Raw genomic sequence first — 25,308 nt, forward strand, 5'->3', positions numbered from 1 at the left:
CGGTTAACAAACGGTGTGCCACTTTTGCCAAGTCACATTGGCATGCCCTGAGACAAGTCCAGAGGTGCCTTGGGAGTTTGTGACAACCACACATTATTATTGCAATATATCGTTGTGGTCGTGAAAAATGGTATACAAAGAAATGTAACCCCCCTCCCTCCTCCCGTCATCCTCAGGTTTGCCAAGCTCCTCCTCCGGCTGCCAGCGCTGCGCTCCATTGGTTTGAAGTGCCTGGAGCACCTGTTCTTCTTCAAGCTGATTGGTGACACGCCCATCGACACCTTCCTGATGGAGATGCTAGAGGCGCCCCACCAGCTCCCCTAAGAAAGGTTCTTCTCTGTCCGGTCCGGTCTTCTCGCATCCGAAGCTGCCACCGGCATTTCCAACAGACCGCCACCCCTTTGGCTGTCGTCATCAATTATGATTAGCTCTTGGGGGGGCTCAGCGCCCCCATCTGGTTCTGTTTCTCCCAGCACAGCACTCATACACACGTCCATCCATACATGTACATGTGTTGACATATACAGACACACACCCCTTGTAAACCTGTACATCCTTTACACACACACACAGACACACACACAGACAGACAGACTGTTGCACACACGTGTACACACACCTTGAAATCTAACAGGGCTCCAGACTTGGTTGCATTTGCATCCATTTAACTTGGCTTTGTAACACATTTTTTTCTATGGGTCCCACCAGTTAAGACTTTCAAACTATTAAAAGTTATTTTTCTCGATTTGAGCCAATTGTACAGTGTTGCAGTGTCTTATGGTTGCACCGAAACAGGCCACCGTGTGTAGCAATCATTAGGATATTAGGTTAAATATAGCCCAAAATCTGGATGTGTTATTGACTTCTGCTGTGTTTCGCTAAAATTGATGACCTGTCCTATCAAGCGAGTCAGAGCTCGCATGTTGATCAGTCGATGACAGGTGATTTTCGAAGGTAATTGATGGACAAAATTGCATCCCAGGAGTCTTTGGAGGCCCTGTATTTGGAATGAGTGGACTTTAATTCCTTTGACGATTAGCCATTGGCGTGGGAAGTCTAATGCAGCCTATCTTAAAGTTGCTGCAGTTTAATGCGCTCCTATTTTGATCTTGGAACCAAGCTGAACGTCAACCAAATGTTTTAACCGTCAACACAGCGCCCACGGTGCTCGATCATACCATATTGGAGCAATCTCGAATCAGGTTACGTTTTCAATTCCAGATTGTATGGAACTTGAAAAAGTACTTGAACATGTACTGTATTGCAGTTTTTGGGTTCAACTGGCATTGGTAGGAATATCATTTTCTAAAGATGCTCCCAATACCATTTAAAAAATAATAAGGGCTATATTTCCCTTTGTGCTGGTGAGACCATCTGAAAAAGAAAAAAAAAAACTGAACCAGCCGCCAGTAGGAAGCGTTATACCCGTTTTATACTTGCACTGTGTGCATGTGTTGTGCGGCGAACGTAGCAGATCTGCAAGCTCACAACACGCCAGTTGCCATGTGTTGTTCGCCGCGTTGAGACTGAGAGCTTGTATAGATTGACTATTGCGACAACCAAGTATAAATCGGCTGTAACTCAGGCTTTAGTCTGGAGCTCGGCTCATGCTAAAAGGAACACTGCTCAGAACGACCATAATGCTGTCTGAAACACAGACACACACACACACACAATTTCCCGCCCATAACCAGTGTTCCAACTTAGGGGTTAAGTCTCAAGGGAATTCTGTCTCCTTTTAAACACACAGACAGAAACGGTAAATGTCTTAAGTTTATTCTAAGTTAGCTTTTGGTTCCCCCATTCCCCTTCATCTCAGAGTGGGTTTTTATTTTTGCTTCCTGCGATAAACTGGTAGACTTTTCTCCCTCTCTTGCTGTTAACTGGGTTCCTTTTGTTACACAATGCTTGCTGTATCTCTGTATATTATACTCCTTGCCAGCCAGTTAGAAGTTACTTGTTTATAGTTTAGCTTTAAAAAAAGAAAAAAAAAGAAACAGATGCGTAGCATTCAGTCAACACGTCAAACATCCTCTTACTGATTGGACGTCACGAGGTGTCTAACAGGCAAAACCTGCCTCTCCAGTTGACTTCATCCAATCGTTGACGTTTGAATATTTGAATTAGCTTTTTTGTTTTTGTTTAGAACGTTTTGTTTATTTTCTCTTGAATACTTGTGCTGAAACTTTTGAGTTTCTCCTTTTTGTTTTTTCGAAGTACTGTACTCATGAAATGAGAGCTTTTATTTGTCCCCCAAGGCAATGAAATCAAGGAAATGGGGTTGGAGGCCACTTTGTTTGAACCCCCCTCACCCTCCACCCCACCCTGATGCGCACAACGGGCTTTGTAAAAAGAAGAAAAGAAGAACGAGAGAAAAAATTAAGAATGACTTGAATTAGAATTATGTTTTGTTTTATCTCTGTTCTCTCTTGTTTTGGCAGTTGGCTTACTTCTGTGCCAAAATGGATAACACAGTTACCATTCTGGACAGCCGATAGGAAGCTGTTCCAGCTTCATGCGAGACAAAAATCTATATATTTAGCTTCTTTCTTCATGCCCACACCTTGCCCTCTTCGACTTCTATGGTGGTCATTTATGCACTTTTTTGTGAGTTACTTGGAACTGTGTTAGGAAAAAAAAGAAAAAATTCCCCCGAAAGAAATGACTGTCCACTTTTAGACAAACTCGGATTGACCTATGGCTTAGGTAGGAGGTACTACCCGTGTAGGTTTTAATTTTCATAATTTCTATCAACACATTACTGTTCAGTCAGAGGTGATGAGTTGTTTTTTTAGCATTTGCATCATAATTGGCCATTAGCTTTAACAGACGAAAACAAAGAGTTGTTTGTCTGTTCTTGCCCAGCAGTCACTGACAACACTAATTTCTTTCAAAATGTGATTATATTCAGTGTTTTAATAACTTTGTACACATTTTGCTGCCAATGTTGCATCACCATGGATGTTGATCTTTCCAAGTCATTTAAAAATAAAAACAAAACAACACACATTTGTTTTTTGGCCCATCAGGATGGCTTTGGAGTGACACAGTGGATTTGTATGAGTTCTCTGCTGGTTATTCATATTTTGCGCATTAGTTCGGTGCGCAGAGACTGTATAGTTGACCTTGTTTGTAAATTATATGAAAAGGTATCTTAAGGATGCAAAAATGGCAGTTAACTTTATACCAGTGATAGGTAGATAATCTCACTCTATGCACCCAGGGGTGAAAAGACCTTGATTCATATATCAGATATGTTATGCAAAGCAAATCAGGTTGCACAGGTTGTATGTTTTATCGGTTCAATGGACAGAAAATGTTTTGTCTTTTTACAACATTTTGGAGCCCATTTTTACTGTCGTCGACTCAAATAAGTAGATGTTGTCTCTCGCTTCATGTTGTCATCACGGCGTTGAAACCAGGCGCTAAGTCGCCTACTCTTACTACCCGTTTGTCTCGGTGTGATCCAATTTCCTGGTTTTAGTGACAACAGCACTCATCATTTGCAGTTCAGTTGTGGGCAGGTGGCTCTTGAGTTTTAAGCTTTGGAAAACAAAGCGGTCAAATGCAGCTACATAAAACATAGTCTTTTAGGGGTAGCATTGTCTCCCATCAGGTGCTAAATAACTAACGTGGTCTTTCAGCCAAAGACTGCACACACATGTTTACTCCAATGCAAACACACCGACGCACACATTCAGCCAAGAGTATGCAAGTACTGTACACCACCACATCATCAGAATGAGCCATTTTGTTTGTCTTTGAGCCTGAAGTCTGTGAAAATAATCATAAACATTCTCTCATAGCTTTTTATTTCTCTTTACGACTTTATAGCTATTTTTATTTTTGATTCCAGACAACATTATCACCACCCTAGTAGCCAAATGCTAGTGAAGTTTGTTCAACTAATCGATTTTGGAGAACCCCCAGAGAGGCCCTTGAGTAGGTTCCAGGGGCTCCCCAGCAAAATGAGTTGATATACCAACAAAATCAGTTTAATCACTTTAACACTATTTTATACTTGGGCTATTCAAAAATGGCCAATCTACAAACCCACAATGTGGCACAATTTTAAGAAAATTGTGAAGATGTTTTAACTGAATTCCTTTCAGATAGAAGTCCATGGCCAAAAACATATCAATTTGGGGGTCCTTCGTCCTTGATATGAAATGGTTTGAGCAACACTGTTCTATTGTACCAGACTATTGCACCAGCCAGTCCTTTGCTCTGTTCTGAAACAAACAGTCCACTTGCTAATTTCACTGGTGGATGAGAGAGTTCCATTCTTTGTCCTTGCACACAGTTCCAGTATTTACTTCCATAGAGGATATTTGGCTCCCCCTCATGTGATGTGGATTTGGAAGCCACCAGCAGCTATAACCTGTCAAACAGGAAATTCTGCTAACACCCTCAGGCTTGTTACAGTATATGAGAGCACTGGCCCTAAGCATTTACACTCTATCATCTGGTTGTGGAGGCTGTTTGAAAATGGAAGTGAATTTGATGTTCATTAATTATGTCACCAGCAACAAGAGCAGTTGAACGGTCGGGAAGGTCTGTTCATTTTCCACAACCAGAGAAACATTGCCCACTGTTGTGTTGATCAAGGTCACTTGTTGATCAAGGTTATTTAGCGGTAGTTGGTGCAGTGTGAACGTTTTGGGTGGCATCATCACCCATCAGGGCCCTAACTAGAATTGCTGCATGTCCCATGGCTAATGCTGCAACATTGTTGGCTGCTACAGCTAGCAATCAAAGGAGATCAAAACAGCCTTTGGCATGGTGATGGTGTTGCTAGTGGTCTGAATATGGAACATTTAGAACTGATCGTTCCCAAAGAACAAAAGGCTGTGTGGAATGCAGTTCCTGCAGTGTAACTCTTTAGGCCACTGTGTAAGCGTTTTCTAGCCCTAATAGAGGTAGGCTGACTCTTGGGCGTGTGTAGTTCTAGCCCTAATAGAGGTAGGCTGACTCTTGGGTGTGTGTAGTTCTAGCCCTAATAGAGGTAGGCTGACTCTTGGGTGTGTGTAGTTCTAGCCCTAATAGAGGTAGGCTGACTCTTGGGCGTGTGTAGTTCTACACCCTAATAGAGGTAGGCTGACTCTTGGGTGTGTGTAGTTCTAGCCCTAATAGAGGTAGGCTGACTCTTGGGCGTGTGTAGTCACTCATGTGAATAATCTTGTCCCGCAATATGTTAATAGTTTCTCTTATTTTTCGGGGTTGTGTGTTTTCTATGGGCATACAATGCCAAATTCAGGACACTCATGGAAGAACTGCAACGGCGCCCGTGCAAGTTGGCGTTCTTCGGCACGCAAATCAGCGTTGTTAGGCGGGCCATGAGGCTGAATGGCCGGCTGCACCACTGCACCGTGGGGCCTCAAGGCCGGCTGCACCACTGCACCGTGGGGCCTCAAGGCCGGCTGCACCACTGCACCGTGGGGCCTCAAGGCCGGCTGCACCACTGCACCATGGGGCCTCAAGGCCGGCTGCACCACTGCACCATGGGGCCTCAACGTATTTGTGCTTGTTTTTTGGCCTGGGAGTGTGCCTCTTGAATGTGAAAGCCTGCCGCTATGTGGTCATCATGCTTAGGGATGGGAATCATTGGAGGACCTGTTGGGTAATGACTTGGTCGATGGTCAATGCTTGTCAGTTAACCTGGCATTTTGTTTTTAGCTTTTCCTGAGTGACAAGTGCAGCCATAGACTAGGTTAGAGTTCCTAGATCTCCAACATTTAAAAGTGTACAGTGCCCAGACATGTTCATGTGATCCTGTAGAATGAGAGATTTTAAGTCATCCATGAGAGGAATTGTCCACAATTTAGTTGTCATGTCGATCACATGAGATTATTCGGCAGTGAAATTTGTCCTAATTCCCATGCCTTAATTATATTATTGAACAATTAATTTCTTGTAATGCTATATCTTTGATAAATCAACTTTGCTATGAGCTGAGGTTATTTAAATCTGAAATTAGCTAAACTGACTTTCAATCGGCTATTGGTTTAGCTAAACTTGGCCTGAACAGTGGACATGGTCAATCTTCTGTAACATAGAGCGATGTGCTGTTTTGATAAATACCTCCATCTTGGCAAACTTGCATACTGTACCTCATACAATGTCTTTTTCAAAGGCTCCAAGAAAGAGTTTGGGTATTTTTGTCATCTCACATAGTTCTCTCATGAATGAACACACGTGGTTATTATGGCTGAGACTTGGATGTTTTGCACTTATTGCACTGGAAAACATTGAAGATGAACAAATGAGCAAATAAACATTTTTATTTAAATTCTCAGTCAACCAAAATGTATTATGTTTTTGCCACCAACACCCCAACGTGACAGATAGTAACATAGGATTTTTCTGACAGTGGTTTGTATACTCATCCACAACGGACGTTATTCTATGTTCAGCTACAACTGCCCGTATCAGAGGTCCCAGAATTATGCTTGGCTTAACTAAGCTGACGTTCTAGTTTTGCCACGCTGTTTTAGTGAGGGGAAAAGGGTCCCAGTTTTGGGGAGACCACATGCCGTGATATGCAAGTGTGTGTGGACTGTCTGCATCTGAACTTCAGTATGTTTGCCAAAGCCTGTCAGTTTGACAGTGCTGTGATGAGCTCTCTTAGAGGATTGTTACTCAAAATGAAATGATTGCGTAGAGGAACGCAGACCAGGCCCTACAGTGATGGCTTGATGCTTTAGAAGCATATCCCTCCCAGCCTCTTCATCTCTCCTCTGACTCTGCACTCTCTCCCAGGTCTTAACCGCTTGAATGTCAACCTAGTTGTACTTATGGTCCGGCTCGCCACACGCTGGGATGAAAAGTGGAGACTATGGAGAACGTGTGTCCCTGAGAAGAAAATACCTCTTTGAATGAGGCTAAAAAACGACATAGAGAGTAGTGCTGCTTGTTGCGGCTCTGTTAAGTTATGGTGTGCATTTAACAGTTAGGTCCACCCAACCACTTAAATGGTGAAGTTCCTACGAATGCTCAGTTTGAGTGGTTGCTGTGATCCTTGGGTGGGTGAGGTTTCAGTGTCCTACTGGTCGAAGTCTGCTCCAGAAGGTCGGTTGGCTGTTTTCTCAGGGCAGGAGTGTTCAGTAAATGGTTTTGATGCACGTGTCGTGGACGTGAGTAAGCCATGACACCAAGGCCATCTCAATCCATTATATCAACAGAGTGGTGAGATTAATTGAACTGCAAGTGAGAGCTGCCCTATATACTTTTATTGTATTTCTCCTATACTGAGGATATTTCCTTATTGGCAGTTGCCTGTATGTCTATAAAAAGTGCAACGCTGTTGGGTGTCAAGGGCAGGGACTCCTCCGCGTAATCTGTTCCTCTCCGCATACCTTACTTGATGGCAGAGCGGCGACGGACGGTCGGTCTCAGTCGGGAGACTGGCAGTGCCGGCAGCGCACAGCCCAAAGATAATGTACCCGATGCAGACGACGCACGCTGTGAAGCTTCTGTTTAGACTAGCAGTAGAAATGTTGTCGCCTCTTTTGTTACTGTTTTTTTTTTTTAAATTACCCGCATTATTTGGGGTAATAAGAAAATGTTTATTTACTACATCAAAGGCTGTGACTAATCATCAGATATGGAGTGACAGATCCATTCCATCTTGATCACAATGCATCTCTAAGCCTTCAGACCACCACCCTTAACTAAGCCTACTAGCTTTATAACATTTTATGTTATGTGGACTTATTCCAGGTTATTGAGCTGTGTAATGGAAAAGTACATGTACACAGAATTACTGTATCAGTACTTGGGAAATCTTTAAATGAAAACATACAATGTTTAACAATACAACATACAGCGTGATTAAGTGCGCATAATTCTCATCCATGGCTTCATACACAATAACACGAAGGAACAAGACCCAAGTAAAGTCAAAGTGTTACTTTTTATCTGTATCACTGCCAAACTGTTGGAAGCAGTCATGTTAGAATGCAGGGACACTCGAGTTCCCCGAGTGGCTCATTTGTGGAGTGTGTACTGTACTGTACAGTAGTGTCCAGTAAAGAGTGTGTACCACTAAAGTTAGGCCTTTGTAGTGTGTACTAGAAAGGGTCCCCAAATAGGAATGGTTTCACAGGAGGTGTGGAGACGGCTGGACTGGTCAAGTTGACCAGTTGGTGCCCCCCTCTTTGGGTGCTTAAGCTGTGTATCGGTGCTTTTTATCGGGGGCTCTGGGATTTTCTGCTTTGGTTTCTACAAGAGGACAGGCCAATGACTGACTGAATGAATCAAATTAGGAATATTTGACTGGGCTAACCTAGCCACAGATTTAGCTCCGCACATCTTTTTATCTTCTTTTTTTTCCCCTTTTTTTGTGGTGGGAGGGATAAATTAAGTTAATGTTCTTTGTTTGTCTGGGTCCAAAAACTGGTGTTTTAACATTGTTGCATCGTGCATGTGGCTGTAGCTAAACACTGCCAGCCAAGACAGGAAATGCAGAAATGCAAACATAAAGAAATCTCTACCGAATTAGCTTCAGATTAGTGACTTCTCGCCAAGGGTGGGTTTGAGTGAGTGAGTGAGTGAGAGAGAGATGTAGGGTTGTGAATTCATCCAAGAACTTCAGGATCAGCTGTTAAGTTGTCAACGGAGAAGGAAAAAGATGGAACAAAAGCTTTTTCAGCAGATCTAGAATCTTCCTCTTATCGTTTACTTCACCAATGCTTGTTACACACAGCTCTTCTTCTTTGTATGTTTCCTCACGTCTCTTGACTGCGCTCATTCGGTTTTATTACAGAGCATTAAAATACAATGCAACAATTAGTCATATCAAAATGGGATCTTCACTCAAATTTCTCTTTTAAATTTTATTTTACTCTTAATTTCTCTCTCTCTCTCTCTCTCTCTCTCTCTCTCTCTCTCTCTCTCTCTCTCTCTCTCTCTCTCTCTCTCTCTCTCTCTCTCTCTCTCACTGGCCTGTTGTTTGTCCTGTTTGTATCTCCAGTACACACACGGAGCTGATTGGCTATTTTGTGTGCTTTGGGAAAGAAAGGAAAAGATAAACATGAATACTGTTGTTGTTTTTTCTCCCCCGTTCATTCATCAATTCTGATTCTTGTTTCTGTTTGTTGTATCATGTCTAAGTAAAGGTTTTAATACTGTAACTTACCTGGGCTGTCCCTCATTCTTTAAAGGTTTTAATACTGTAACTTACCTGGGCTGTCCCTCATTCTTTAAAGGTTTTAATACTGTAACTTACCTGGGCTGTCCCTCATTCTTTAAAGGTTTTAATACTGTAACTTACCTGGGCTGTCCCTCATTCTTTAAAGGTTTTAATACTGTAACTTACCTGGGCTGTCCCTCATTCTTTAAAGGTTTTAATACTGTAACTTACCTGGGCTGTCCCTCATTCTTTAAAGGTTTTAATACTGTAACTTACCTGGGCTGTCCCTCATTCTTTAAAGGTTTTAATACTGTAACTTACCTGGGCTGTCCCTCATTCTTTAAAGGTTTTAATACTGTAACTTACCTGGGCTGTCCCTCATTCTTTAAAGGTTTTAATACTGTAACTTACCTGGGCTGTCCCTCATTCTTTCCTTTGAAGTTTTCTTCTTACCTTTTCCAGAAATGGTCATGGTTTGAAACATTGCAAATGCATGAAGATGACAATTGTACCACATATCTTTTAATTATTATGTATTGTACAATAAAAGTCAGCCTCCGTACACTCTAAACAGTCCAAAAATGTTCCGGTCATAGACCTTCAGGCATGACTCTGTGACCGAAAGCTTGCTATATAAAATATAAACTATATCAGATTATTTCCTTACGGTTTTGAGGAGGCTGCCTTTTATTGTTCATTTGGTTTCCTTTTAGCTCCAGCACTCCACCCAAGTTAACTGGCAGATGAGTGATATCTTTTCACAATTATTGTAAAATATTCCAAGGAGGACACATGATTTAGGGTTAGTTACTAATCCTTAGTGAATTGAGACAGCTGCAGTAACACCAATACAACAGTTATCTAATAATATCAATGATCAGTTTAGCAGAATAGTTTCCAATTGTCCTTGCATTTTAATGTCCACTTTACATTTGTGTTGATTATGCTTCTCAAACACATAACTATTTATTTATTTATGAGATGATGCAGAGATTACATTACACATAGCTAAATGACATAAGAACGACAAAGAAAGACAATATGTTGACAATCGGTTAAAACAGTGGCATGTTGACAATCTGTTAAAACGGTTGCATACAGGTAATGAATGGTTAAGTAAATTCCTAAAATGGCCAATAATAGATGCTAGGGTATTTAGTTTAAGATCTTGTTGCAAGAGGTTCCAAGAACCAGGCGCACGTACCGATTCTGAAAGCTGTCTTTCCCAGTTCACACATGGCATGAGGAACCAGAAGGACTGGCCACTCGCCGCTAGAGCAAGATGATTGCAAGGTTCAGACAGGTAAAACACCAACCCCCTTGTCCAGTGAAATGGAATGTCCCAGTTTGGCTCTGCTCTTTCCCTCCCTCCTCCATATACCAGCAGAGAGCCTGGGACTTCACTGAGCTGACTCAGTCCCGGCAGGACCCCCAGGCCCCGAGCGACTCCTGGCACCGCACTTACACCTTCCGTACACCAGAGGGAGCACTGTGCACTGTGTGTGTGGGGACTAGTAACCATGCTCTTCTCATCTCTCTCTCCACCCCTCCGTGTCACTGTTTGCTCAACGGGGGGTGAGGTTGGTCTTGAATGCAGCCGGGCATGGACACCCATTTCTCTGCCCCACCCTCCTGTTTCTAGGACAAACCTGTAGCAGGAAAATGGCTGAGCTGACGGTGGAGATGTGGGTGGAGGTGGAGGTGAGGTTGATGATCTGCTGGAGGGCTGCGCTGGGTCAGCAATGGGCAGTGCTGCTCTCTTCCCATTTGTCTTGTCTATTTATACTACTCCTCTGCCTAGTCATTTGTCTTTTTCTCCCCCTCTCCTTCCTGTCATCTCTCGTGAGTCCTTTTCTCTAGCTATCACTCAGGGCATAGTTCACCCCCAGAATGTATTTTTTAGTGGCAGCGGTGGCCGAACGGATAGCGGCGCGGTCTAGATACCGGAAGGTTCCCTGTTCGAACCAGCCGTCCGACACGTTAAAAATTACCACCGCTGAAATGCCCTTGAACAAGGCATCAACCACTACGATGAAATGTGTTCTATGAGCAGGGCCTGGCTGGAAACAAGTTCTTGAGCTTAGCCCAGATACCCTGGGTAAATATGCCCTCATTTCATTTCATTTCCTGTCGATTACTCACAACATGGAGACTTGGATATTTTTGTCGCATTGATTTCTAAGCCAATCATTTGATGACCGGCAGTCGTTCGCTATGGAGTCATAAATAGTCTCCTTTGTGTCTCTATAGGGAGCTGGTCATCAATTTATTTGATTGATAGATTGATTTTTTTATTTCACAGTATGCAGAATGGGTACATTTCAAACGAAAGCACAGGTCAATACAAAAACTGTTTATGAACCATGATTAATATTAAGCATTACAATTGTTTACAACTGGGTCCACCATTTTCAAAATCAGAACATTTTGAGACGTGCAAATATACACTTAACAGAAAAAAACAGGAAATAATCATATCATATATAAAGAAAGAAAAAAGGGAAAACATGTACAGTATTGGGAGAAAGGGGTGTGGGGGAGCTCCGACTTAATTTACAGGGCCATGCAGTTTCGAATTGCAGCCCTCCGTATAGGTGCTCTTTGAGAGCGGTTTTGAAGCAGTCAAGGGATTCACATGTCTTAATGGCTGTTGTTAGGGCGTTCCACATTTTAGTTGCATTTTAGGAGCGAAATGAATTGAATCCCTTGTTTGAGCCGAATCTGGGTTGCACGTGGTTTGTTGAACTCCCTCTGATGTTGTGAGTGTGGACTTCATTGACATTAAGGAAGTAGTTAGACAGGTACATCATGCATGGGTATCTTGGTAGTGTAGCGAATCTTGTAGACCAGACCCATTTCAAATGGTAAATGGTGCATTTATATAGCGCCTTTATCCAAGGCATTAATACATTCACACACACATTCATACACCAATGGCGGTGGAAACCATGCAAGGCACCAACCACACTTCAGGAGCAAGACACTTCGACACTTAACTCTGGGGGAGCCCGGGTTCGAACTGGCAACCTTGCGGTTACCATCCGGCCACTCTACCCCTGAGCCACCCATTGCAAGATGCTGTAGACCAGACCCATTGTTTGTCATGGACCCCAGGAAGAGTAGCTGCTACTTCGGTGGCAGCTAATGGGGATCCATCTGAATAAATGAATAAAAATTGCAAGATGCTGTACTCTGTTGTTAACCCTACCATTCCAGCCTATCAAAATTGCCAGGGGTGAGGTGGGTTCGGGGAGTGAGGCGTATAGGAGCATTGGCTTAGGAATGCGGCAAAAAGTCTCCATGGGGTGAGTAATCGATAGAGAAAAAAAGTCATTTTGGGGGTGAACTATCGCTTTAACTCTCTTTCTTAGTATCGCTCCTCCCATACAGCACTATGGCCCTGAAGTTGGCTGTCCATCCCTTTCAGGTCCCCTGGCCAGAGCGACTCCATTTGGCCCTGTGGCTTACATACAGACATTGAACTTGAACTTCACTCATCATTTGGAACACAGAATGACATATTGAAATGAAATAACAGTGTTTGATGTATTTAGGCTACAGTTTATTTGTAGACCATGTACAATAATGTCCTTAGAGCTTAAGAGCTCTCTGAATGTTTGTAATGCTGTGGTGCTGAACTCTGGCCTATGGAGACTATATGTGGTTTGAAAATAGCCCATTGACAAGCTCGTTTGCACGTCTGCTATTTTTAAACATTTTTGAAAGAACTACTGATTTAGAAGGCATTTGTAGAATCACCTTTAACCAGAGTTGCAACTGTACTTGGACAGTTTTTTCCCCGTCTCCACACACAATCTCTTTGCCTGCATCTGATATTTTTGGCGAATTTTGTGACCGTAGGTCACAGATTACTATGAAAACCTGCAAAACCCATCCGTCAGTCAGGTCACGCCTCCAAATATGGTTGTCAGCCCATCATGCCTCGTGACACGTCACACCACCACCACCATATATGGTCGACTCTCCATATATGGCTGTCTCCATATATGAAGATCATGACTCTGACCTCATCAAACCCTGGATAGCCATACATGGAGAAGACTGGATCATCACCTAGATCTGCATATATGGAGCCGGGCAGCAACTCTATCTGACCTCAAACACTTAGATCTCCATTAGACACCTGCGGTTGGCGGATGTAGCCACGGATGGTGCGGTTAATATAAATAGGATGATAAATTAATGCAGTTGGATAACGGGTGAGTTGGGTTATGAGTTATGCCCTCATATATTTCCATTGTGGTGTCCCAAGCCAGTAGAGACCTGCGGATGGCGGATTTAGCCGTGGTTGCCACGGGTAACCGCTGTTGGCTGATGGTGCGGTTAATATGAATAGGATGATGCGGTTGGATAGCGGGCGGACAATGAATTTGCGGTTGCGGGTGACAAACTCCATCCACAGGTCTCTAATCTCCATATATAGATCTGACCTGTTCTGACATTCCATATGTTGATCCCTTTTGACAAATACCTGTCCATTCAAACTCTAGATGGGCCGACCCCAAAGTTAATAGTGCAATCACGCCCGGCAGCCAGCGAAAACTACAGTTCTCAACAGGCCCGAAAATTAAGGCCCAGCCCTACCTGGGCCCTCATCAAACCCTGTACACTCAATTAAGACACTGCCCCCGCTGCCACCCTTAGCTCTCCATATATGGAGCAGACCTGTTCTGACATTCCATATGTTGATCTGACCTCATCAAACCCTGTACACTCAAGACACGCTCCATATATGGCCAGACCTCATCAAACCCTGTATACTCAAGACACTGCCCCCGCTGCCACCCTTAGATTTCCATATATGGAGCTGACCTGTTCTGACATTCCATATGTTGAGCGCCAGTGCTTGCCCAGCAGTCTGCTGTCACCCAGGTGGATGCGTGCACGCGACCTCGCCTTCAGGGCGTCTTACTGGTAATAGTAAACTGTAGTTATATAGCACGTTTCATAACAATGTTACAAAGTTCTTTACAATATACAAATAAAAAACGGAGAAGTTAATTGTACAACCAAAATAAGTAAGATTAACAAAAAGGCAACAATGCAATTAAACAAGCATCAGCAAAGTTGAAAGTCCTCGGGATGTAACTGGCAATCTTCATTGGCATATCTGATGGATTAACATCCAGGTTGAAAAATGAACAAACATCTGAGGTTGAAGTCTATGGGAAACATGTTTTATTTTATTTATTATTATTTATTTTTTGTTACTACGTTTTTGGCCTACTGTGTTCTGCATTAATTGTACATAGATGTGCATGTGGTTCTCAAACCGTTTAATGTCAAGAACCCCCATATCTCTTAACCCTTAGACAGATTACTACTGGAAAACACGTGGAGTTTTGCATCAGTCTTTTCTGCCCTGTACGTGATTTTCCGTAGTTCTCTTTTTTTATTAATACCAATATATTAATTCGGTCCGCACCTCTGTATATAGTGTTGAGCATAAATATCAACTACATTTCCCAGAATTCCCGTGTCACGTGACACACGTGTATGCTTTCCTATTGGAAACTGACGCCCAGCCCCCAGTGAACAGGGGGGTTGGTTGACTCCTCCGAGGTGGGCACTGGAGGAAGAGTTTTTCAGCCAGGTTTGCAGTCGCCGCAAAAAAAACAATCTGAAAAATGATCCATCCGTGTCCAGTGGCATTCTCCAGTCCCAGACCGTTGGCCGGGCTGCAACATCCACCCTCGCGGATTACACGTGTGCAATGTTTTTTCTTCTCCCCACCGGAGTTACCACCAAGGCTGATGCCTTCGCTAAAAGGTAATTTTATTGTATTCGAAAATGCCCTAATATGACATGTCTAGTAAGACGATCCCTATATTTGGCCCGAGCCGACCTAGTGCTGATATCAGATAGATGTGGTAGAACCATATATGGATAGATCTAACTGGTTTAGTCATCGTGACATGCATAGTCGGAGAATATATAACAAGGGTCGGTACTATAGGTGATCGACGTAGCTAACAAAAACATCTGATCAAATGAATGTATTGTACTGTCTTTGTGGGCCGAATCGTGGCATCGTGGCATACAAATAGATGTTTGTATAATTAGTATCACGATAAAATAATATGGCGACGTTAGAATGACACCACCAATGAGTGATCGCGTGTAATGTAGCTGCCCAGCGTATATCCAGCACCATCACGTCACCACATTCCACTGGCTGTTGGCTAGTAGTAGTTGCTAACAAACACTGCACAAATGGTACTGGCTATTGGCCGGGCCACAAGCCCGGGCAATAGCCAGTACCAATGTTGCTGGATGATTGCGACGCAATGGTGCTGGATATACCCTGGGCAGCTAGCTACATTACCACCGATCACTCATTGGTGTTTCATTCTAACGTTGCCATATTATTTTATCGTGATACTACTTATACAAGCATCTATTTGTATTTGTCATGCCACGACTCGGCCCACAAAGACACTGCACAATAAAATCATTGATCGCCAGCAGCCGGGTAAAACGCCATGTAATAGTAGCGTGCACTGACTACAGCTAAAATGTTTATTTCTTTTTATATATTTAGAACTGGCATCAGATGAGGAGGAGGAGGAGGAAGATGAAGAGTCAAGACTGCGATGGCGTTCTCCGACACTGAACCGGATTCATTCATTCATTTCAGGGGGGGCAGTTTTTGGGTGTTTTTTTTATTTAGCCTACTCACACATAACCTGACTCCGCCAGATGGGGCAGCAGAGAGTACACTGGGTTCCCCCCTCCTGCTCCCATCTGGGAACTCTCAGGCAGACTTGATGCCCGGCCACAAAACGGCCTGGCCAATCAGCAGCAGCTAGAAGCGAAGTTGCTCACAAAACGGCCTGGCCAATCAGCAGCAGCTAGTAGAAGCTAGAAGCTGCTGCTAGAAGTTGCTAGAAGCTGCTGCTGATTGGCCAGGCCGTTTTGTGGCCGGGCATCAAGTCTGCCTGAGAGTTCCCAGATGGGAGCAGGAGGGGGGAACACAGTGTACACTCTGCTGCCCCATATGGCGGAGTCAGGTTAACTCACACACACACACCGTCAAGGACTGGGTTTGGGGACATTTGGGAGGAGTAGCTCTGATCCATAGCTCTAAATGCGCATTTAGAGCTATGGATCAGAGCTAGGGGAGGAGTAACTGTTTTGTATGTAGGCCTATTTATTTTCTGTAATATTTATCATTTTATTATGTTAGTAGTCGTAAAAAATAAAATACGCTTTTACAATGAGTTAGACCTGTCATGACTATTTTGTTCACTATTGTGAGGTTTATTGTATATGACTAAGCAAGTTTCAACTGTGATTTACTCTGTAACGGTAGATGGTAATAACTCAATTTCTTTTTTATAATACAGTATACATTCAAGTCTATATTTTGATACATATCATGGGCACCAAGTCATATCAAAACAATGTCCTTGGATGTGTTTTTTATCAAAACTGTGTTTCTTCATAACAGGTTTTTGAGATACATGCATGAATAGACAAGGTACTGGTAAGACTATGTAAACATGGTATATATCAAAATGTGCGTTAGAATGTCTAATTTTACCCCAAAAAAGAATTGAGTTTATATGATGTTCCAATTTCAGAGCTATGGGGACTTTTAGCTGGATAGGTCAGATTGATCATGACTGACCATGCTATTTATAGATGGCAAAATATCTACAGTGGTACATGTGAGAAACTTTTTATTTTATTTTAATTGAACTAGACAACTCACCCTTTAAAATGAGATATTGCATGGCTATGTATGCCCAGCAGAAAAAAAGTTATTTAGAAAATAAAACTTCAACCGGGCATAACTTTTTTTGGTTGTCCTAGAAACAGAAACAGTGTAAATGCAGGCTCTTTTAAATGGCTTCCAACACAAGAACTAAACATTTTATCAACTCAGTTCATTTTTTTCCTGGAAGCAGACAAGTCAAGCTTTCTCTGAAGGTCTTTCGTTGTCACACATTCACAACAGAGAATTTTCAATAAATCATTCAAAAACGCCATTCTGGCCATAGAGAAGTCTACAAACTATATAGAAATCCTTGAAACGCTCAAAGAGTTAAGAGTGTACAGATGAACCCCTACAGGTCAATTTTCGGTATCATTTGACCTGTAAGGGTCCATTTGGAACCCCCTCAAGGACCCCACTGCCCTAGATTATAGGGACCTCTCTCTCTCTCTCTGTGAGAGAGTATAGTTTTGAGTAGAAGTTTTGTCTTCCCAAAAATAACTTGACACACATAATAACACAGAAGCAGATTTTATACAGGTGCCACGGTGAGAAGTGTGCTACTGTGGAAAGTGTGGCTGTAAATCCTGGAGCCACCAGCAGGGGGAGTGGGTACAATGGCCGCTCTGTAGTGTGTAGAGTCGACTAGACTGAGCCTCATGAAGGTTGGTAAAAGTCATGTCGGCACAGCAGCATTTGTATTTAGATAAAGAGCCTTATACCCCTGGGCTCAAGCCTGCATAATTAAAAAAAATTAGAAAAAGGACAAAAATGTCAGATAAAGTAACTGGTTATCATCATAAATACTAGAAACTTGGCAGGAAGATAAATTATTGCTTGTGTGATATTTTGATATACATTATGACTTTTTATCGCAACCTTAGATTGGAACATTATTCATTGTTTTAGTTCCTGCACACACATAAGATCCCAAGTGTCCCAAAAAACACTTTACAGTGTGACTGAAAGCCTGTGTCTTTAACCTTGCTTGTGCTCTTTTAACACTACTGCTAAACATCCTCTACCTCTACCCGTTATCCTCCTGTCTGTCGTCCATCTTTTGACCTCTCTGTCTGCCCCTTAACCATCTCTTTTTTTAGTCCTCTTTCTCACTCACTCTCCTCACACTCCCTTTGTTTGGTTTCTCACCCTCTCTTCGGCCCTCTGTCTCTCCCTTCTGCTTGTTCCCACGCCCCTTCCTTCACCTTCTCTCCCACTTCGTATTCTACCTTCTCTCTCTCTCTCTCTCTCTCTCTCTCTCTCTCTCTCTCTCTCTCTCTCTCTCTGTCCCATCCCATCATTGTAAAATAAGATATACATTTTAAACAAAAACACATCTAAGATAAGAAATAATAATTAAGAAATAGTGAAAATAGCTGATCTACAAGCTCGCAACTCTTCACGAAGGGCACGTTGTGCGTGCCAGGGTCCCTGGCAAACGTCTAATCTCTCTTATGAGTAAACCTGAAAGGTTTGGGAACCAACACTGAGACTCAGTGAGACTGCTCTGGCCTTCTGTCTGTTATACAGCCTTCCTACAGTACTGTAAAATCCTCACCATTCCATCTGCCCTGCTCTCTCTCTCTCTCAGTCTCTCTTTCTCTCCCCCTCTCTCCAACCCAGTCTCCATGCTCTCTCTCTCTCTGTCTCTCTCCCTCTCTCTCTCCAACCCAGTCTCCATGCTCTCTCTCCACCTTAGCCCGTAGCACTTGCCCTAGCCTTGATGACCTTGCAGTCTTGCTCTCACATGTCTGCCCCCTTCTCCGCTCCCTCCATTGACTCCTGGTTGCTGCCCGCACGAGTACAAAACTCTGATGTTGGCCTTCAAGCAACCAATATGGCAACCCCATATCTTCAAAGTCTGATCGGACCCTACAACCCGCCTCGCACGCTCAGTTCAGCCAACACAGGGAGGCTGGCAGAACATTCACTAAAACAGCCGGGACAGCGCTTCACATGTCCCAGACTCTTCTTCCGTCTGGCTTCAAAACTAAGGAATGAACTTCACATTGCAATTAGAACTGCAGACTCACTCCCAATCTTTTTTTTTATGTAGACATAGTACTCTATAGTGTATACTTATACCTTTACTGTACAGATGTCCTACTGTTAGACAGATGCTAGGTTCTTAGCTTCCTTATGATTCTTGATGACTATTTGTTTTATTAATTTTGTATTTATTTATTTGATGTATTACCATGTGTTGTGTTGTTATGTTATGTAGACTGCTGCCAGATTCATTTGTAGACCTGGCATCCTATGGTTTCAATGTACAGAATATTTATCTTTGAGGGGCGCTAGCCCCTCCTATGCTCATCTTTCCGGGTCTGTGTGAACACAAACATTGGCTGATGATTGGCTGATCACCCCATAGCGATGACTTGATTGGCTGAGCAAAGTACATATAAAAGTGAGGGCAGAAAAGTGAAGACACCAAAAGTGATTGGCCAGAATGACCAATGATTTGTGATGATTTGATTGGCTGAGCACGGAATGTGATGTATGATGATAAGAGCGCCCCTCATTTCACACGAGTGTGATTTTCTGATATTAGACTGTTTAGACTGATATTAGAAATATATAATGTAGGATCCTAGGTAAAAGAACACCTTTCTATGCGTTTGATACATTACCTCGAGGTTACCTTTTTTCACTACTAGTAAGAGACCTCACCTGCTTAAGGTTTTATGGGATGGATGAGTATTGAATGGGGAACCCAGGTAGGGTGAGACTCAGGGTGGGAAGTAGTCTTTATTGTAAATCACTCTGGATTAAGAACGTCTGCTCTCTGTCTCATTCACACTTTCACTCCATCCCTCCATCCTCTTCTAGGTGCACAGAGCGTTGTTGGCTTTACATAAAGACCACCTTTGATTCAGAGGGCGTTATGTACCTCCATCTTTTCAAGTTCTTCCTCGGAGAAACGTCCCATCTCACCGGGTACGTGTCGTTGCAGAGTGCTGAATACATGAGCAGTGTTTGATGTCTTTCGCCGGCAGCTATTTGCTGGGCGCTGCTTTGTGAGAGAAGTGCTCCACACACAGTAAAACACACATGGACATGTGTGGATCCACATTCCACACACACACACACACACACACACAGTACATACGTTATACCTATATGCATCCACACAAACACACACACAGTTACAAGCTACACATAACATTAATAAACACACACCTGAAGGTGTGTGCGTGCGTCTGTCTGTCTGTCTGTTTGCATCTTCATAATGATACTAACCAAATGTCTCCAAAGATTTATAGTAGCATTTGACAAATTGTCCATAATGACATACAGTACTCGCATGTAGCCTATAGTAAGAAAGGAATGTTTACATGATTCTAAGTCAGGCAATATAAATCAAAACAGTATGATTTTGTCCTTTGTATCCCTTGTAGTATTGTGCCCAATAATGGTGTAGCATTTAAGACACCAGTTTGATATGAACACTGGTAATAAATCAATGTTTGGTATCAGTTCACTCCTTATTGCTCCAATAGCATCTGACTCAGCTTGGTTTGTAATTATGTTCGGACTAGGAAGGGCTTTGTTATATAAGGTATGGCTGAGTAGTCATTTTTAATAGATAAATCACCGACAGGGTGATTAACCATCAGTACTGCATCGTTAATCAGTACTGCATCATCTATTTCTCGCTCAAATGTTTCCAAAAACATTTTTGACAGTAATGTTTAGCTGTAAATGGCACTGTGTGTGTTTACATGGCTGTCATGTTGGAAAGAGCAGTAAATCAATCAAGAAATAACACACCGCTGAATTCAGCGATTGACCAATCAGAATCAAGCATTCAACCAAGCCGTGTAATAAATGCCTTTAAACTTGACTGTGTTTTGGAGCTCAAAAGCGCAAGCAGGTCGCTTTTATTATCTATCAAAAACACATAGAACTTTATAGAACTTGTTGTCTCCATGTCAAGAGGAGAGGCGGTACGGGTTTCACAAAAATCTTTGAAAGCAGTACTAGGGACAACATTTAACTGAGCCAAACTACTGGTCACTTCTTTCCCCCATGTTCTAAGCTGTAATGATACGCTAGCGGCTAGGCCATGCCTGTAGACAAACCATGGTACATTTAGCTGGCTGTGGGGGGCGTGGCATAGCGGCCGTGATGGGAGCTAAATGTGGGAGAAATCTAGACATATAATTCCATAGTTCTGAGTGCAACTTTTACTGCTTTTTTATCAGAACATGATAGACACACAATTATATAGACATAATGCTATATGCAGTATACATATGAACAATATGCTGTATTGATGTTTATTTTTCTTGTTAGTGTTTTTATTGTAATGCACATTTTTTGAAGAAAGCACGAGCAAGAGAGAGTGCACACCAAAATGTCACTTTAAACGTGGTTTAAAGTTGAGTCAGAGTTTCACCAGGGCCTTCGTCTTTGTTATCCGATGAGGGACAGCGTCAGTCCAATGCACTTGCACTTTTCCAAATGTGATGACATCACATTTGGAAAAGTGCAACTGCATTGGACTGTCACTGCTCTATAGTAGTTGTGGTTAAATGCAGAGGACACACTTTACGTATTTGACACAAAAACACCCTAATGGGGACCAAATTATTGTTGTTATTAATACCAGTCCAGTGGCATTGTGGTTAGAGTGTCCACCCTGAGGTTGGGAGGTCGGGGTTCAATACCAAAGACTACCCGACAAGTCTATCCGATGTCTACTGATGCTGATACACGCCCCTCATGCTACAGAAACAGAAGACATACTCCTGACATAATGGGCTTAGGAACCGTCACTCAGGGTAATTAAGTATGTGGTAAAGTAACGTTTATTATGATCATTACCATGCCATTCTACTGAAAGCAGGGTCGTTGAGGCTTGGTTGACGTAATGCATCTCTACAGTTGGTGGATGGGCAGATAAATAACTTCTAACACGTCTAACAACCTTCCTTGGATTATGACAAATGATAAATATAGTACAATAATCTTCTCCATAGGAAATGAGCCCTGGCACAAACCCATGAGTTAAAACGTGTTTATAAATCACCCTTTTGCTCACACGTTATCAAGCCTGGGAAACAAAGAGGTGGGGGCCGCTGTGTGGCCATTGTGGTGTCTCCACAAGCCAACCCACGCTACAATAATTACGTCCAAGAGCTAACCACACCCTGTACTCTTTCACATCAGCATTGTCTTGGCAGAATGCTCATGGATATAGGCCTATATGCAAGCTATATTCTTCCACAAACCGTATAGCTGAGACCATGCATAGCAAGGCCTGCAAATTATAGCTTTAGACAGACACCAACATGCCACCCTTTATTTTCAGGTATGTGTATAACTCAAAGAAAGCATCAAATGGGTAGTCTACTCTGTCATTCACACATTGTGAGGGGGGTGATCTGATATGAAAGTCAAAATCCCACGTGAACTGAACAGTAACATTTTACAAGACGCGTGACGGGACAATGGCAATTGCGGATTGTACTGTATATTACTTATATATCTGTTAATGGAAATCAGTATTCCTGTTCCAAAGTTGAGAGGGTTGAAATTTTGGTATGTCATTTTCAATTAAGTATGTGTCACCAAAATCTCCACAGATTTTCTGTGCACCTTGATCCCTACTCAATTTACTTTGACTCGGTTCCACAGATGCATATTGTGAAAATAGCAGATCTACAAGCTCACACCGCCTTGCATTGCAAAGCGTTGTGGGCTTGTAGATCTGCTATTTTCAATTTTCTTTCGTATATTATTTGACAATTTCATTTGATGCCGTAATCGTCTTTTTCTTTTCTTTTTTATTATTATTGTTTAGGTATTAAAAAGGTCTTAAAAGTCCTTAAATTGTCACTTCCTTGTCATCTGAGGGACTCCCCCCTGGGGGTCCTGACCCAGAGGGTGAGAACCACTGGTCTAGTCAATGGTTCTTACGATTCTAGTAAGATGAGATGGATGTGTCACAGTGTCTGTACCACCAGAATATCACTGGAATCTTTATCATTTTTTTTATTAATAAATCATTTAGCAACAGAAGACACGTAGAATGAATAGCCGTAGGAGGATGGACACAATTTCAGCTCATATCACATTTTGTTTGGGATTTGTGTGTCACCACCTCAAAGTTCAAAAGCTGGTCTATTATTGCAGTCATCACACGCTAAACTAGGGCGTGCCGTGTGCACGCGTGTGCGTGTGTGTGTGTGTGTGTGTGTGTGTGTGTGTGTGTGTGTGTGTGTGTGTGTGTGTGTGTGTGTGTGTGTGTGTGTGTGTGTGTGTGTGTGTGTGTGTGTGTCTGGCTGGCTGGCTGGCTGGCTTCTGTGTGTCTGTGTGTCTGTGTGTGTATGCGCGCACGCAGTAATGACACTGTGGTCGTGCCAGGAGAGAACGTGAGAGGGGGTGATGTATGTGACACGAGGGGAAATGGGGAGAGGAAAGGACGAGCACACAGACTGGGTGAAGGAAAGGGAGAAAGGGAAAGGGAGGGTATCCTTGTTAGTCCATATCATCACCCGTTATTTATCCTTCGGACTGGCTCTGTGTTTTCCTATTTTCAGTAATGGGCCGGATGTGAGCGAACTGAAATCAAAAAAGGATCGAGATGAAAAGCACTTTGATGACACACAGAGGGCAGAATGATCGCGGCCCATAAACATTCCGCAATAAGCATGTGATTGTTTTGGTTTTCCCTGACCTGATTAACTCAGACTTGTAGGGGGGGGGGGGGGGGGGGGGGGGGTGTATGTAGTACGTACTGGCGCTGTAGGCCCAAATGTTCTGGTTATTCAATAAGAGAGAAGTTTGGCATTGATTGCAGTGGCGTAGTTGTATACCCAAAATAGTCAGTTAACTTGATTTGTCTTGTGGAACTCTCTCAGGTATTATGTTAAAAAAGTTGCTCCCTAATGGCTGAGCAACCGTAACCTGGAAGGGGTGCATACGTTGGTTAGACATACTAACAGTCCGACAGGCATTAGTCCTCCGACAACACTGTTAACAACTAACACGTGGCCGATCAAAACTAACACGTGGCTCCCGACATGCGTGGCAGGTTAAAACTAACGCGTAAAAGGTTAAAACTAACCCATGGCTTCCTGTTAGGTTTGGTTTAGCATTTGGGTTTTGGGTAGGGTGTCGGACTAATGCCACATGCACCATAAGCAAATCCCTTATGTTTGATTTCCACACCAGAAATTGTGTCCACTCCTATAGACCCCGAAGCCTTTCTCCATCTTAGGGGAGCTGTTTACATTTACATGCGCTATAGAAAAACATGTCAATTCAATAACGAGTAATGTTGGTGTTTTGAGGCAGAAGATGAGCGACCTCATGGACTACTGCTGGACACAGAGACAGTGACAGAAGGGAGCCATGGAAACATGGGTATAAGGATTGATTTAGAACACTGGTCCCTGTCAGGACAGGACACACACTGCTGGTTGTTTATCTCCAGATCTTGACCTAACCCTGTTTTGTAAGGCCCCTGTAACAATAGTGCCAACAGGAATTCATTAGGAGTCAACTCAGGACCTAGGGACTTTACCCAACATGTGGCTATACAGTAGGAGTCAGGACCTAGGGACTTTACCCAACATGTGGCTATACAGTAGGAGTCAGGACCTAGGGACTTTACCCAACATGTGGCTATACAGTAGGAGTCAGGACCTAGGGACTTTACCCAACATGTGGCTATACAGTAGGAGTCAGGACCTAGGGACTTTACCCAACATGTGGCTATACAGTAGGAGTCAGGACCTAGGGACTTTACACAACATGTGGCTATACAGTAGGAGTCAGGACCTAGGGACTTTACCCAACATGTGGCTATACAGTAGGAGTCAGGACCTAGGGACTTTACCCAACATGTGGACCTAGGGACTTTACCCAACATGTGGACCTAGGGACTTTACCCAACATGTGGACCTAGGGACTTTACCCAACATGTGGCTATACAGTAGTCACGACTCCTCATGACTACTTCAAAATGTTTTTAACTCTATTCAACCTGCCTATTTTGGTTATTATTTTCAGAACCTTTCAAAACAGAAAATGGCAAATCTACATGTGCACAATGCATGGCATTGCTATGAGACACCGTTTTGTAGATATGGGGCAGTGCATCTTTCAGGTTTGATGAACGGCCAATGAACAGCCAACTTGTTGCCTGGAAGGAAGCATTAGGATGAAGGACTTGGATCATGTTGTGATCACTGTAATCAACCTGTCGTCTCGTCCATCCACTGCAGCCTGAAACAGAAGTTGCTGCCACGATGAACGGGAGGCAGCAGCGCTCATATCGAGTTCTCACAGAGACGAGGTGAGGTGAGAGGGACTCCGATAGCCTCGCTCGGCCGTCCGGGGTCAATATGGAATGCGTCGGGGGAGAGGGAGGGAATGTACCACAGGGGTGTTGAGGAAGGGGGTGGGGTGGCTGCCGAAGGAAACGCGA

At 43.1% G+C, this 25,308-nt stretch overlaps 1 protein-coding gene across 4 annotated transcripts in view; it reads left to right on the top strand.

Moving 5' to 3' along the window:
• Window positions 1–3,005, top strand: part of rxrba (retinoid x receptor, beta a) — a 28,768-nt gene extending 25,763 nt beyond the window's left edge. For all 4 annotated transcript variants that reach the window (XM_079522365.1, XM_079522368.1, XM_079522367.1 and 1 more), the window contains one exon: window positions 177–3,005. In XM_079522365.1, coding sequence (XP_079378491.1) covers window positions 177–324 — 148 coding nt within the window. In that variant the 3' untranslated portion in view covers window positions 325–3,005. The remainder of the gene's footprint in view (window positions 1–176) is intronic.
• Window positions 3,006–25,308: the final 22,303 nt, after the last annotated feature.

Source organism: Electrona antarctica, assembly GCF_951216825.1.
Source record: "Electrona antarctica genome assembly, chromosome: 15".
Classification (NCBI taxonomy): domain Eukaryota; kingdom Metazoa; phylum Chordata; class Actinopteri; order Myctophiformes; family Myctophidae; genus Electrona; species Electrona antarctica.